General features: G+C 58.4%; 3 protein-coding genes across 3 annotated transcripts; all 3 read left to right on the top strand.

Moving 5' to 3' along the window:
- The first annotated feature begins 958 nt into the window (after nucleotides 1–958).
- LOC131093226 (gap junction beta-5 protein-like) lies at nucleotides 959–1786 on the top strand. The gene has a single exon (XM_058040337.1). The coding sequence runs from the start codon at nucleotides 959–961 to the stop codon at nucleotides 1784–1786; it is 828 nt and encodes a 275-aa protein (XP_057896320.1).
- Nucleotides 1787–8945: 7159 nt separating this feature from the next.
- GJB3 (gap junction protein beta 3) lies at nucleotides 8946–10419 on the top strand. Its single transcript, XM_058040306.1, has 2 exons — nucleotides 8946–9700; nucleotides 9970–10419. Exons 1-2 carry the CDS (start codon nucleotides 8946–8948, stop codon nucleotides 9983–9985), a joined length of 771 nt encoding a protein of 256 aa, XP_057896289.1. The 3' UTR covers nucleotides 9986–10419.
- A 2690-nt stretch (nucleotides 10420–13109) lies between these two features.
- GJA4 (gap junction protein alpha 4) lies at nucleotides 13110–14141 on the top strand. The gene has a single exon (XM_058040249.1). The coding sequence runs from the start codon at nucleotides 13110–13112 to the stop codon at nucleotides 14139–14141; it is 1032 nt and encodes a 343-aa protein (XP_057896232.1).

Raw genomic sequence — 14141 nt, 5'->3', positions numbered from 1 at the left:
CTCAAATCGGCCACGCAAGTATCTGTGGCTGGTGAAAATTGGGGTTTTTCTGAATGCTCAGCCCCTCGGCATTGCAGGGGCTGTGCAGCCCCCCCAGCCCAGCCCAGCCGCTGCCTCTGCCCTGCCGGGGGCTCCCCGGTGCCCCCTGGGCACGGCGTGGGCACACGGAGCGGTGGCACCGGGCGGATTCCAGCGGTGGGAGAGGACAGCGCAGCGCGGTGAGTCACGCCCCGGCTGCTCCTATTTGTTGTCTGCCTGGGCCAGGTTTGGCAACGTAGGGGAAATTAATAACAAATACCTGGGCAACGAGGCGGGAGCTGCGGCGGGATGGGGGCTGAGCACCGGAGGTGGCTGGAGGATGCTGTGGCCGTGGCAGAAACCTCGAGTGGTGACAGTGGGGACGGTGCTTGGAGGAGACGTGTCACCTGGAGCAGGTCTGTGCTGTCTGTGGTGTCACCTGGAGTAGGTCTGTGCTGTCAGTGGTGTCACCCGGAGCAGGTCTGTGCTGTCCGTGGTGTCCCTTTGTGCCAGCACAGGTCAGAGGTGGCCCCAGGAGCAGGGCTCAGTGCTTTGAGGCACACAGGAGCTCCTTTTGCTGCTGCTTTAGTGTCACTCTTGTGCCGAGGTGACAGGCAGGATTGTAGAATAGGCAAAGAAGGCTTTATTTAAAAGAGTGGTATGATAGATTTTATTCTATTGGCTAACTAACAGAAACATCTTTCTTTACGCACTGTCTTTGAGAGGAACAGAAAAATAAAGTAGAGAAACACAACTTGCAAATTGTTTATAGTTAACAAGTTATCTCATCTTTCTAGCTCCTTAAAACTTCTCACAAGCCGCTGTGAGAAGTTGTTGTTGTTTCTCTCTTGCTGTTTCTCTCCCTCTGTCCCACAGCATCCACACTTCAGTGTCACGGTATCTTCTCTCTCCCCAGGCTGCCTAACAGGATCGAGGAGCCATGAACTGGGGGTGGTTTGAGGGGCTGCTCCGCGCTGTCAATGTCTACTCCACAGCCTTCGGCCGCATCTGGCTCTCCCTGGTCTTCATCTTCCGCCTGCTGGTTTACCTGGTGGCAGCCGAGAAGGTCTGGAGCGATGACCACAAGGACTTCGAGTGCAACACGCGGCAGCCGGGCTGCACCAACGTCTGCTTTGACCACTTCTTCCCCGTCTCCCACATCCGCCTCTGGGCCCTGCAGCTCATCCTGGTGACCTGCCCGTCCCTCCTGGTGCTCATGCACGTGGCCTACAGGGAGGCCAAGGAGGAGAGGCTCCGTGAGATCCAAGGGGACAATTATCGCCGCATCTACCCCAACCCCGGCAAGAAGCGGGGCGGGCTCTGGTGGACGTATCTGCTCAGCCTCATCTTCAAGGCCGGCGTGGATCTGGTTTTCCTCTACATCTTCTTCCGCCTCTACAGGAACTACACCCTGCCCCGGCTGGTGAAGTGTGAGCTGCAGCCCTGCCCCAACATTGTGGACTGCTTCATCTCCCGGCCCACCGAGAAGAACATCTTCACCCTCTTCATGGTGGTCACCACCTGCGTCTGCGTGGTGCTGAACCTCATCGAGGCCACCTACCTGATCGGGAAGCGGTGCCACGAGTGCCTGGAGGTCAAAGGAGGGGACAGCAGGAGGAACAGCCACGACTGCCCCATGTCCTGTGCCAACCCCGTGGGCACGGGCGGGCAGGGGTTCCATGGGGCTGACTACAAACCCCCCACGGCCACCACCCCGCTCACAGCCTCCTGTCCCAGCACGCTGCCCAAGGATGAGGCTGGTTCCTAGAGCTGCCCAGGAGAAAGAAGGAGCTGCTCACCTGGCCTGCAACTTCCTGGCTGCTCTTCCTCCTCTGTGCTCCACTGTAGGAGCGCTGAGGGTGGCAGCACCCTGGAGTTGGGCTGTGCCCGAGGGGTCTCTGCCTCTCCTGTCCTGGGAAAGGCATTTTACACCATCCTGCTGAATTTGGGGTAAAGCTGGGGTTGTAAAACACATTCTGTCCAAGGCAGTGACAGGCAGCTGTGAACTGAGAGTGGTGCCCACACTCTGAGCCTGTACCAGCCAGGAGAGACACCCTGATACCTCAGGAAACCCCTCTCCCTATCTCTCACCCCACATCAGCCACTCAGTGGGCGTCAAGGCGACCTCAGACTGATGCAATTGTCATTAATAACACTCATTAGTTGAGTGGGGACAAGAGCAGGTCCCAGGTGCTGCAGCCACCTCAGGCGTGAGGATCCAGCCAGGCAGGATGGATCTGTGGGCTGCTGGATCATCCTGCCTGGCCAGGGTAGAACACCTGAGCAAAACAGCCAAATACAGGAGGGGAAAACACCCCAAGCATTGATTAAACAATGACATTAAATGGCAGAATCTGATCTCGTTTGTTGCTGTAATCCATCGCGTTCGGCCGTGACGCGGGCGGTGCTGCCACTTCCGAGGCCATCGGAGCAGCTGAGCATTAGCTGGCATGAATAATTAACAATAATTTCATGGCGAATGCACTCACAAGTAACATTAACACTGAACATGCAGCTCGATCTGTTACTGGTTTTGCTCTGCTCAGAGGGTGTGATAATTATTTTTTCCACGAGCAGTGACAGTGCCAGCGCTCCCTGGCTCTGTCCCAAAGGAAGTGGCACAGGGGGTGAGGGGACACCATCGCTGTGTCCTTTATGTGACTGAGGCCATTCTCAGTGACAGATCATTGCAGTGATCCAGCTGAGACCTTCCATGGGCAAAACTGAGCTCTTTCCCGCAGCTGGATGGGGCTGCTGGGGACAGGCAGGGCTGAAGGGAAGCCAAGAGCAGGTGGGGCTGCAGCACTTCTGGGACTGAACCAGCCACTGGTGAGGGTGAGGATGGTGGAGAAGCCCTGGAGGGATCCTGGCCACAGGCACTGAGCCCCCTGAGCCCACAGCAGCTCCTTGATTGTGGGGACCTTTGGGGTCAGAGATGCAGATGATGAAATACATCTGCGTTATCAGATGTACAAATCAAATACATCAACACAGATGATGAAATAAAGAATTTTTTTCCACTTCTCAGGGGAAGTTGTGCTGGCACTGTCTTGCTTCCATCCACTCCCGCTGCTGGATTATCCACCTGAAAGTTTTCTTTATGAAGTGCACAACGTCAGAGGACACAAGTTGTTCTTTGTGTGCGAGCCATTGCCCCGCATTAAAGAGCATGGGCTGGGCTGTTTGTTTTCCAGCAAGGCTGGCCACTCCTGCTCCGGGCTGGAGAGTGAAACCCCAAGGAGTTCCCCTCTGCAAGCACTAATGGGGACAGAAATGAGCCCCAGAAAAGCCTCCCTGTGCCACCTCTGCACTCCAAAGCACAGCTGGAGCTGCTGCTCATTGACAGACACCTGAAGATCCAGTTGTGGATGTTGTTGTGCTGTTTTGTCATGCTCAGAGCAAATATTGCAGGGTTCTGAGTGTCTTGCACCATCCAGGCTTGGGATAAGCAGCAGTCAGCCAGAAAAATGAGAGCATTCAGCTGCTTCTTTTGATATTGGTGGCAAAAATGGAGGTCTGGGTGCTGGGATATCTCCTGGAATGCAGAGGCAGGACCAGAGTCAGCAAACCAGGGGGTGTGTCACAATAAAAGCTGAATATTTCCCAGATTTCACGTCCTCGCACAGGAATTTCCCTGTATTTGCTTGTGAGATCCCAGAAGACCTCTTAAATCTTGGGGTGGGGGAATTTTAAAGAAACTCACCACTAACTGCAGCCCAGGCAGGGATGTGGAGCAGACCGAGTGCACAGGTCAGGGTAAATTGACCTCCCCAGCTTGGGCTTCTTTCTGCCCTGGCCAAAACCTGCCTGTTTGCTGGGAATTGAGGAGAATCTCTCTGATTTATGTGCAGCCCTGGCTGCCAGCTCCCAGGCCCCCATGGCTCCTCTGCCCCTGTTCTTGCAGGGGAGTCTCATCCCTGGGGATGTGGCCCTGCAGGTGGGACAGCTGTTGGCAGGCAGAAAATCCTGCCATGCTCCATTTAAGACCCTTCTAAAAAGGGTTTTATGTTTGAGCTTTTCCTGCTGGTTTGGCATCCACCAGCTCTACTGTTTGGGTTTTTTCTTCATGGAGGAGCCGAGGTTGGGCCTCCCTAAATCCCAGTGTTTACATGTGCCCCTGAGGCCTCTCAGCTGTCCCCCAGCTGTGTCGGAGCAGGGTGGCACCAGGGTGACACGTCCTGGACACAATCCTGCCATGCTCCATTTAAGACCCTTCTAAAAAGGGTTTTATGTTTGAGCTTTTCCCGCTGGTTTGGCATCCAGCTCTACTGTTTGGGTTTTTTCTTCATGGAGGAGCCAAGGTTGGGCCTCCCTAAATCCCAGTGTTTACATGTGGCCCTGAGGCCTCTCAGCTGTGTCGGAGCAGGGTGGCACCAGGGTGACAAGTCCTGGGCATAGCCCTTAAGCTCCCAAGTGCTGAGATGTGCAGAACCACGCTGTCACCTTGTCCCTGTGCCCACACTGGCAGCGGGGGCGCAGGGATGTGCCCCTTGACGGATTTATGGATTCACCCAAACACCCAGCTCAGCATTTCAAGCACTGCCATGCATGGAGCTGTTTCAGCTCCCCACCCAACTGCCTGAGGGAGATTTTCTGCCCATGCCAAATGCACCTGAACTCTCTCACCGTGACCACAAGAAATCTCAAAATTGCAGGCAAGAGGCTGCTCAGGGGGATCCGACCCCTCTCTTCACCTGGTCCTTACAGGGTTTGGCTGTGGGGCAGGGAGCAGCTGCCTCTGCAAGCATTCAGAGCTTCCAGTGCTTCTCAGCAACTTCTCTCTCTCCAGGGTTTTCCACCTCACAGCCCCCAGATTCCTGCCGAGCTCCTGCCACACCAGCTCTCTGCATAACATAGCTCAAATTCCTGATCCGGGCAGCTCCGGGGTCAAGGAAGATTCCAGAGCCCCTGCTTGGCTCTCATCTGGGGCTGGCGTGCCCATGGCTGTCCCCTCTTCCAGGGTCACCCCATCCTGCACCCCCAGGCTGCCACCTGGATTACTTTAGGCTCCCATTCCATTGTCCCCAGCCTGACAAACCCTCACTGGCTTTATTTGCCAGACAAAAAGCCTCGGGGCAAGCGGCTCCTTGTCCGCCAGGAGAGCAGGGAGCGAATCCCTGCAGGCACCAAAGCACCGCGGGGCTCCTCAGCCGTGTCCCCATGGGAGGGGTGGCCCTGGCCGGGTGCCGATCGGCCCCAGGGTGTGCCGGAGGATCCCAGGGAAGCCTCGGGGCACTCTAGAAACCAGGTGAGGGAAGGGAAGCAGCATTCCTGCCCGGCTACATCGGCACAGGCATCTACCCATGGGATATCCGGTGGGATGGGGCTGGCTCAGCCTCCTGGAAGCCCCCAAGAGAGGGACAGAGGGACAAACCCCTTGGGGACACCCTGCAGGTCCCATGGGGGTGTAGCATGTGAAAAATGCATGTATTTTATGACTGGCTTTTTGCAAATGTTCAAATGAATATTATATGTGTTGTGTCAGAAAGTGATGCTGGATTAATTCTGTTAAGTACTGCGTTAAATATAGTTTTAGGTTATAAAAAATGTTAAAATAGAAACGATGCTATGTAAGATGCTTTGTTTAAAAGAAAGGACTCGCAGCGAGATAGCAGCCACAGGACACCTGAATCTTTCAGAGAAAAATAATTTATTGTCCATTATCAGCAGAAACGAACTTCCTCCCGCCTCGAAGGCGCTGTTGGGATTCGGAGGAAGAAGTTGACACTGACCAGACAGAATCCTGTATTTGAATGGAATTTATGCATCATGTATGAAGTGTATGAATATGCAACAGGCTATTGCTTATAAGGGTTAATCCTTTGTTAATTTTTCGGGCTCGTGATGCCCAGAAAAAGGTACCCGGACGTCCGTAACTCTTTGTTTTTATTGTCTCATATTGTCCTAGTTCAATTTGTCCAAATTGTTATTACTCTAATTGTGTTACCATTTATTTTAAACCATTTTATTACTATTAAACTTTTTAAAAATTTAAAAACGAGTGATTGGCGTTTTTCCCAAGCATGAGGCAGCAGCAGAGCAGGGTCTGGCTGCACGGGGACCCTGGTGCCACCCTGCTCGATGGCAAAGGTCCCACCTGGCCACACCGGCCCCGCCAGGGCGGTGCCTGCAAGTTCCTGTAGGTTGGAGATACCGATGAGCTGTTGCAAAACTATTACTAAGGCAAAATCATTTCAAAAGTGGGTTGCAATTGCGTAATCCGGGACTCTCAGCCCTGCTGGCTGGTGGGCGCAGAGCAGAGGGACAGAGCGGCGTCTCTGGCCTTGCTGCCAGCCCGCAGTGCCCTGCAGGGATGGGACATCACCTGGAAGGAGTTTCCTGCGGAGGAATGCGTCTGTGCCGATCTCGCTGCGGGATCTGACCTGCCTTTTGTTGTCGGAGCCGAGCGTGTGTGTGCATGTGCAGCCAGAGCCTCTCCGGAGCTGTTTGCCAGACTCACCCAGTTACTGGGAACCAAACCAACCACCCTTCCCCTCCCCTGCTCAGACAAACCTGTGTGTGCAGGAGGGCTCAGGCTGGGAAGGAGCTTCCCCGATCCCATCCGGACACCTTCCTCTGGCTCTGCCACCTGGACAGGTACCTGCTGGGGCACTGGGTACTCTGGGGCTGCCAGGGCGGAGGGGGGACAGCCCTGCGGGGTAACGGGGGGCAGGTGGGAGCTGTGCTAAGGTGTAACGGGGTGCAGGTGACTGCTGTGACAGTGGGGTCAGAAGTGGGGATCCCATCATCACACAGTGCCACATCGGGACCCCACATGCCGTGCCAGGGGTGATGAAGGGGGATGGCACAGCGTGGCACCCCAAGGAGCAGCAATGGCCTCATGGCCACCTCTGTCCCACTCCCAAAAGGGGCAGAGACCCCCTGAGAAAAGTGTTTCTGCTGAGTTTGCAGCCCAGGTGGGAGCAGGGCGCTGCCGGCTCCAACGCCCTGCGCCCACACGGGGCAGGACTGTGACGCAGTGGGTTGGCATCCCGGGGGCTGGCAAAGGTGCCGGGCTCTGCGGGAGGCAAACGGGCACTGCCGGCACAGCTGAGCACTCCTGAGAGCTGCCCCTGCTCTGCCTGGCTGCCATCCAGCACTGGGCAGCCCGTGGGGGCTCACAGTGTGCTGCCCACGGCCACTGCCACGGGGATTGGCACAGAGCTGGGCACGGAGATCACAGCCCCTTCCTGCCCCACGGCGGGTCCATGAGTGGAGCCAGCGCTGGGCTGAACTGGGCACACACTGCTGGGCAGGTGGGTTATGGGCAGGGGGTGCTGGGTTGGTCTCGCTGGCACCAGGGTTGGGGTCGTGGGTGAATTGGCACTGGGGGCATGCAGAGTGTCCAGGTTCCACCAGCACCAGCTTTGGGCGGCAAACAGCAGCTCCCCTCTCCCAGTTTGAAATCCAAGGGTTGGGTGGGAACGCAGTGATTGCTCCCCACCCTGACTCCCGGCCAAGGGTTTGCCAGGAAGGAAGATCTGGTTCCAGACGGTGTGGTGAGTGAAGGTGTGTGGGCATGGGCAGAGGCACAGCCCTGGCACTTGGCACATGGGGACCCCAGGGACCCCAGCCCGGGGCCACTCAGCCCAGCCACCCTTCCTGGTGTGGAAGTGTGGGAGCACAGCCTCAGCTTCGGGGCTTGCTGCGGGGCGGCCCTGGCCAAGCACAGGCTCCCAGAGTGTTCCATGGGCTCCGGGCAGTGCTCCAGGTTCTGTTCCACCCCACAGCCCCGGGACACCGCAGTGCACTGCATGAGAGGACCCTGCTCACCACTCTGCCATCGTGCCCCGGCTATGCCCCGTGCTGGACACTCCCCACCCCACAGCCCCCGGTGAGCGGGGAAGGAGCCTGAGCCTCCTCCAGGTACGTCTTGGAAGGCACTGGGTGGGCAGGAGGCAGCAGCAATTCCTTAAAAGTGTTCTGTGAATCTCTTTGCCAGGGCAGACACCTTCACAGCCCAGAGGGTTGTAAAAACCACCTGGGTTTGTAAATCCAGGTGCAGTAAAGCTCCGGGTCAGGCTTAGCACGTCTCCCTGCTCACTCAGGGCAGCCCCAGGCTGAGCTGCTGAGCCGGTTTGGCCATCGGCACCTCCGGCATTTCTGCAGGGGCAGAGCACTGGCCAGGGTGACACGGTGGTGACACACACAGACTGTGACACACACGGACTGTGACACACACGGACTCTCACTTTCTGCAGCCCCACTGTCACCTTTGTTTGGGCTGCCTCAGGTATTACCCGTGAGACAGAAAACAGGTCCCTGGCATGTCCCAGCACACCAGCTGGGACAGGAGCAGCCATTTCCCCTTTGGCTGGTGATCCTGGCCTGCTCCAGCAGAACGTGCTGCCAGTTTGCACCAGCACACACAATCAGGCATGGAGCTGCTGGCAGGGACTTGGCTCATCCCTGACAGCAAAGGCTCTGTCAGAAGGAAGTGCAGAGGGATTGAGGAAGTGTAGAGAGATTATCACCAGGAGTGTGAGGATGGGCTTTGCTGTCTGCAAGGGTGAAGAGCCCCCGTCCTAGATGAATGTAATGTGGTGGGGGAGAGGATTCATAGGATGGAGTGCACTGCCAAGCTGGACATGGCTAATAGGAAGAGTAGGCCTAGGTTAAGGTCTGCTAAGGAGAATGGAAGGGGCAATGGGGTTCAGATTGAGATTGCTAGAAGTAAGGCTGGCATTGGGGTTGCGATAAATAAGATTGGGGAAGATATTGATGGTCAAATAGGTTCTTTGATAAATAGTTTTACTCCATCTGCTAGAGGTTGTAGGAGCCCAAATGGGCCAACAATGTTTGGGCCCTTTTGGCCTTGTATGTAACTTGTATGTAAGTGAGAATCAGTGCAGCAAGGATGTGCAGTGGGGTCTCCATTGCTCCTTCTGCCTCTCCAGGTTGGGTGACCCTGGTTTCCCTCAGCTGCCATGGATTGGAAAACGCTGCAGGGGCTGCTCAGCGGGGTCAACAAGTACTCCACAGCCTTCAGCCGCATCTGGCTCTCCATGGTCTTTGTCTTCCGTGTGCTGGTCTACGTGGTGGCGGCCGAGAAGGTCTGGGGCGACGAGCAGAAGGACTTTGACTGCAACACGCGGCAGCCGGGCTGCACCAACGTGTGCTATGACCACTTCTTCCCCGTCTCCCACATCCGCCTCTGGGCCCTGCAGCTCATCTTTGTCACTTGTCCTTCCCTCCTGGTCATCATGCACGTGGCCTACCGGGAGGACCGCGAGAGGAAGAACCGGGAGAAGAACGGAGAGAATTGCCCCAAGCTCTACAGCAACACGGGCAAGAAGCACGGCGGGCTGTGGTGGACCTACCTGTTCAGCCTCTTCTTCAAGCTTGTCATAGAGATCCTGTTCCTCTTCCTCCTCCACAAGATGTGGGACAGCTTCGATTTGCCACGGCTGGTCCAGTGCACCAACGTGGATCCCTGTCCCAACACCGTGGACTGCTACATCGCTCGGCCAACCGAGAAAAGGGTCTTCACCTATTTCATGGTTGGAGCCTCCTCCATCTGCATCGTCCTCACCGTCTGTGAGATCTTCTACCTCATCTTCAAGCGAGTTGTCCAGAGGACAAGGAAGTGGAGGAAATCCAAGCGCTCCGTCAGCTACAGCAAGGCCTCCACCTGCCACTGCCACGTCAAGTCAGAGGAGAAGGAGACCAAGTCCCAGCCGAGGTGTGTGGCAGCCCTGACTGCTCTCTGAGGGGGGCTGGGGAGGGTGGTGGGGGAAGAAGTGTCCTGGTATGTGCCAGGCATGGTTGGCACCACAGGTGACCACCAGACTCTTCAACCAGGACCTCGGTGGCTGTAAGGGGAGGGGGACACATCCATGGGAACTCTCCTGCTTGGGACCACGGGCACATCCCTGGCTGTCCCAGTGGTGTGGACACGCTTGCTGGCAGGTTGGTGCTGGCCATGCCTGAGTGTGTCTGTTCTTCCCACAGAGGAGAAGAGCTGTGACCTCACATCCATCCCAGCCAGTTCACATTCCCCTCAACTTGGCTTTTCCAGCCTGGCAAATCCCTGAACCCTCAAGAGTTGTGTGAAAACTGACTAAACCCAACAAAGTAATGTCCCTGGAGAGAGACCCACGGGTGCCTGAGCAGACACAGGTAAGGCAAGGGACACCTGGAGCTCTGCAGGTGGCAGTGCCACAAGCATGGACATCACAGCAGCGCACAGATCCTCGTGTCCAGAGCTTCTCTTGGGTCCTGCTGCTCTATGCTGGGTGTGAGTGCCCCCAGCTGGTGCCCAGCCAGGGCTGGTGTCACCCAGTGTGTGCCAGTCCTCCCAGCTCACCGTGCCTCACACATGCACTGCTTTCTTTTGTACCAAGAAACCAAAGGAATTCTGGGCTCCGTGGCCAGAGCTCTCTTCGTGCACCCAAAGTAACGACAGAGGACCAGGGCTCCAGTCTGTTGGCACTGTTCTGCTGGCCCAGTTTGCCCAGTTTGCTCTTCCTCCCCCTTTTCTCACACAAGCACCAAGCCATGTCTTGCCCAAAAGCCCTTGCTGGCTCTGCTGCTTCCCTTGGTGCCTCTGTGTCCCCCCTCACCTCACCTCACACCCAGCACAAGCTACGGATCCAAAAGTCCAATAAATGTCATTTTTGGAGACACCAAAATCTGCTCTGCACGCTGGAAATTGGAGACTGGTGAGGGCAGAAGACATGGATGTGCAGAGGTTCCTCAGGAGCCTGCAGCCAGGTCCTTCTCATCCGCCTGAGCTGGGCACTGGCCGAGCCCACAGCCGAGCTCACGTCCGCCCGTTCCGCCTCTCCCAGCTTGTCACGCGTCGTTAAACTTTAATTCAGCAGAACCTCACGCTGGCCCCCAAGGAAATCAAGGAGGGATGAGCATCAATTATTTACTAAACCTTGATAAATATTACAATAAATAGAAATGATTTCCATTTAATCTCTCCTTAAGCAGCGCAAGCAGAGGGTCGGCTGTTCCCAGCCCCGCTCAGCCCGCCCGCATTTCACAGCCCCACTGGGGTGCGCTGAGACCCCCGAGAGCAAAACTCCGTCTGGAACCTGAGCGGGACTTCCCGGCCGGGCTCTGGTGGGGTTCATGCCGAGAACCAGTGGGACGCGGGATCGCAGCTGGGCTCTGATGGGGCTCAGCCCGGGAGCCTGCGGGATACGGGATAGGGGCCAGGAACCGGTAGGGTTCATCCCAGGAACCGGTGGGGTTCATCCCAGGAACCGGTGGGGTTCATCTCGAGAACCGACGGGACGCAGGATCGCAGCTGGGCTCCGGTGGGGCTCAGCCCGAGAGACTGCGGGATACGGGATAGGGGCCAGGAACCGGTGGGGTTCATCCCAGGAACCGACGGAATCGCAGCTGGGCTCTGATGGGGCTCAGCCCGAGAGCCTGCGGGATACGCGATGGGGGCCAGGCACGGTGCAGTTTATCCCGGGAACCACCGGGATGCGGGACTCCGGTGGGGCTGGGCTCCGGTGGGGCTCAGCCCGGGAGCCTGCGGGATAAGGGATAGGGGCCAGGGACGGGTTGGGTCCATCCCGGGAACCGGCGGGATAAGGGATAGGGGCCAGGAACGGGTTGGGTCCATCCCGGGAACCGGCGGGATAAGGAATAGGGGCCAGGAACGGGTTGGGTCCATCCCGGGAACCGGCGGGATAAGGGATAGGGGCCAGGAACGGGTTGGGTTCATCCCGGGAACCGGCGGGATAAGGAATAGGGGCCAGGAACGGGTTGGGTCCATCCCGGGAACCGGCGGGATAAGGAATAGGGGCCAGGAACGGGTTGGGTCCATCCCGGGAACCGGCGGTTCGCGGGATCACAGCCGGGCTCCGGCGGGGCTCCAGCACCACCCAGCGCCCGCCGCGCCGCACGGACCTCGGGGGCAAACCACGAGCGCCGCAGCCGCGGTCCGGGCGGGGCGGGCGAGGACGGAACATCCCCGGGACACCGGCGGGGATCGGACGGAGTATCCCGGGGTCTCTGGCTCAGCGGTTTGCCCGCAGCCGTAGATGAGAGTGTGAGAGGCACCCGAGCTTCCACCGTTCGCCCCCAGCTTCGGCCCCGACGGCTCCGGCCGCCCCCGCCCCGCCCGCCGGGGCCGCCCCCTGCTCGGGGGGCCGCGGGAGGGGGCGGCCCCGCACACCTGCGGCTCGGCCCGGCCCGGCCCGGTGCTAAGCCCCGGCCCCCGGTTTCCTGCCCACGCTCCTCCTCCGGCTTCCCCGGGCCCCGAATAAGCGGAGGCACCCGGGCCGACCCCGCACACTGAGCGCGGCCCGAGCCCCGCGGGACGTGCCCGGCGCGGCGGAGGTGAGTGCGGGCACTGCCGGGACACCGTGCTGGGGACGGGGCACCCCACCGCTGCCGGGGGTTCCTTTAACGGCACAGCTGGCGCTTCTGAGCCTAATTAGCAGCGGTTAATGAGGAGCCGGGGCTGCGGCCGCCCTGTCCCTCTCTCACAGCCGGGCTGAGCGCCCGCGGGGTGCGGGCTTGGCCCCCCAGAATGCCGGGAGGGGCAGCAGGGTGGTGAGCGGTGCTGGGGATCCCCTGGCCGTGGGAGGGGACTGGGGCTGGGTGTCCATCGCCCTGCAGTAAGGGAGCTGGTGGAGGGCTGTGTGTTCAGTTTGGGGTGGCAGCTGTAGCCCAAGGGGTTGTGCTTCCCCTCTAGACCATCCTGCTCTCTGCTTTTTTGGAAAGCCAGGGCAGCAGCAAATTTGTGAGCCCCCACGGTGCCTCCCCTCAGGTGCCCTGAGCTCCCTGGGCAGCCCCAAAGCCCCACTGGCTCTGGGCTGTCCCCAGAGTGGCCAGGAGAGCCACGAGCTGTGGGTGCCGCTGGGAGAGGAGAATCCCTGTCTCTCCCAGCTCTCTGTTCCTGCACTGTGTAGGAGGAGCCCTCTGGGGACTCCTAAATGCTGCCTGGAACCCTCCCTCCCTCAGAAGTGGGATGTTCCTCAGAGGGTTTGCTGGGACACTCCGCAGAGCAGCCATATCCTGAAAAAGCAGGGTTTGGGTGGTCACATCTGTGCTCCCCAGCATGGAAACAGGGCACTGACGTGGCTGCTGTCTTCTCTCTGCTGGCAGAGGCAAAGGGTTCCTAGAAGATGGGTGACTGGGAATTCCTGCAGAAACTGCTGGACCAAGTCCAGGAGCATTCGACAGTGATCGGGAAGATCTGGCTCACCGTGCTCTTCATCTTCCGCATCCTCATCCTCGGCCTGGCCGGGGAGTCCGTGTGGGGGGACGAGCAGTCGGATTTCGTGTGTAACACCAAGCAGCCGGGCTGCACCAACGTCTGCTATGACAAAGCCTTCCCCATCTCCCACATCCGCTACTGGGTGCTCCAGTTCCTCTTCGTCAGCACGCCGACCCTGATTTACCTGGGCCACGTTGTCTATCTGTCCCGCAAGGAGGAGAAGCTGAAGAGGCAGGAGAGCGAGCTTCGGGCTGTGCACAGCAAGGACCCCAAGATCGAGCAGGCCCTGGCAGCCCTGGAGAAGAAGATGTCCAAGATCTACATGACAGAGAGCGGGCGGCTCAAGATCCGAGGGGCTCTGATGTGGACCTACATCACCAGTGTCATCTGCAAGAGCATCTTTGAGGCCGGTTTCCTCGTGGGCCAGTGGTACCTGTATGGCTTCTCCATGGTGCCCCGCTATGTGTGCAAGAGGGACCCCTGCCCCCATCAGGTGGACTGCTTCATCTCCCGCCCCACCGAGAAGAGCATCTTCATCATCTTCATGCTGGTGATGGGCCTGATCTCCTTAATCCTGAACCTCCTGGAGCTCTTCCACCTCTGCTGCAAGAGCCTGCTTAGCAACATCAAGAAAGTGTCAGGGCCAGCTGTACCGAGCCAGGACACCTTTGTGGACGACATGGTCACCAGTCCCTACTCTCCCAAGCACTATCCCTTCCTGCCCATGGCTGAGAGCCACGCACCCTCCTACCAGACCTACAACAAGCTCTCCAGCGAGCAGAACTGGGCCAACTACCGCAACGAGGAGAACCTGGCCCTGGGCGGCGGCAGCAGACCCCTGTCGGACCCCTACGCCCCCGGGGCTACTGAAGCCTCCGCCCCGGAGGAGAAGCCGGGCAGCCGGCCCGGCAGCTCAGCCTCCAAAAAGCAATACGTGTAG

The sequence above is a fragment of the Melospiza georgiana genome, chromosome 24 (assembly GCF_028018845.1).
Source record: "Melospiza georgiana isolate bMelGeo1 chromosome 24, bMelGeo1.pri, whole genome shotgun sequence".
NCBI classification, from domain to species: Eukaryota; Metazoa; Chordata; class Aves; order Passeriformes; family Passerellidae; genus Melospiza; species Melospiza georgiana.
The sequence above is the reverse complement of the archived record's forward strand: the minus strand, read 5'-3'. Positions and strand labels throughout refer to the sequence as shown.

Coding starts and splice junctions, on each gene's coding strand:
- LOC131093226 (XM_058040337.1), top strand. CDS start 959: ATGAACTGGGGGTGGTTTGAGGGGCTGCTCCGCGCTGTCAATGTCTAC.
- GJA4 (XM_058040249.1), top strand. CDS start 13,110: ATGGGTGACTGGGAATTCCTGCAGAAACTGCTGGACCAAGTCCAGGAG.
- GJB3 (XM_058040306.1), top strand. CDS start 8,946: ATGGATTGGAAAACGCTGCAGGGGCTGCTCAGCGGGGTCAACAAGTAC.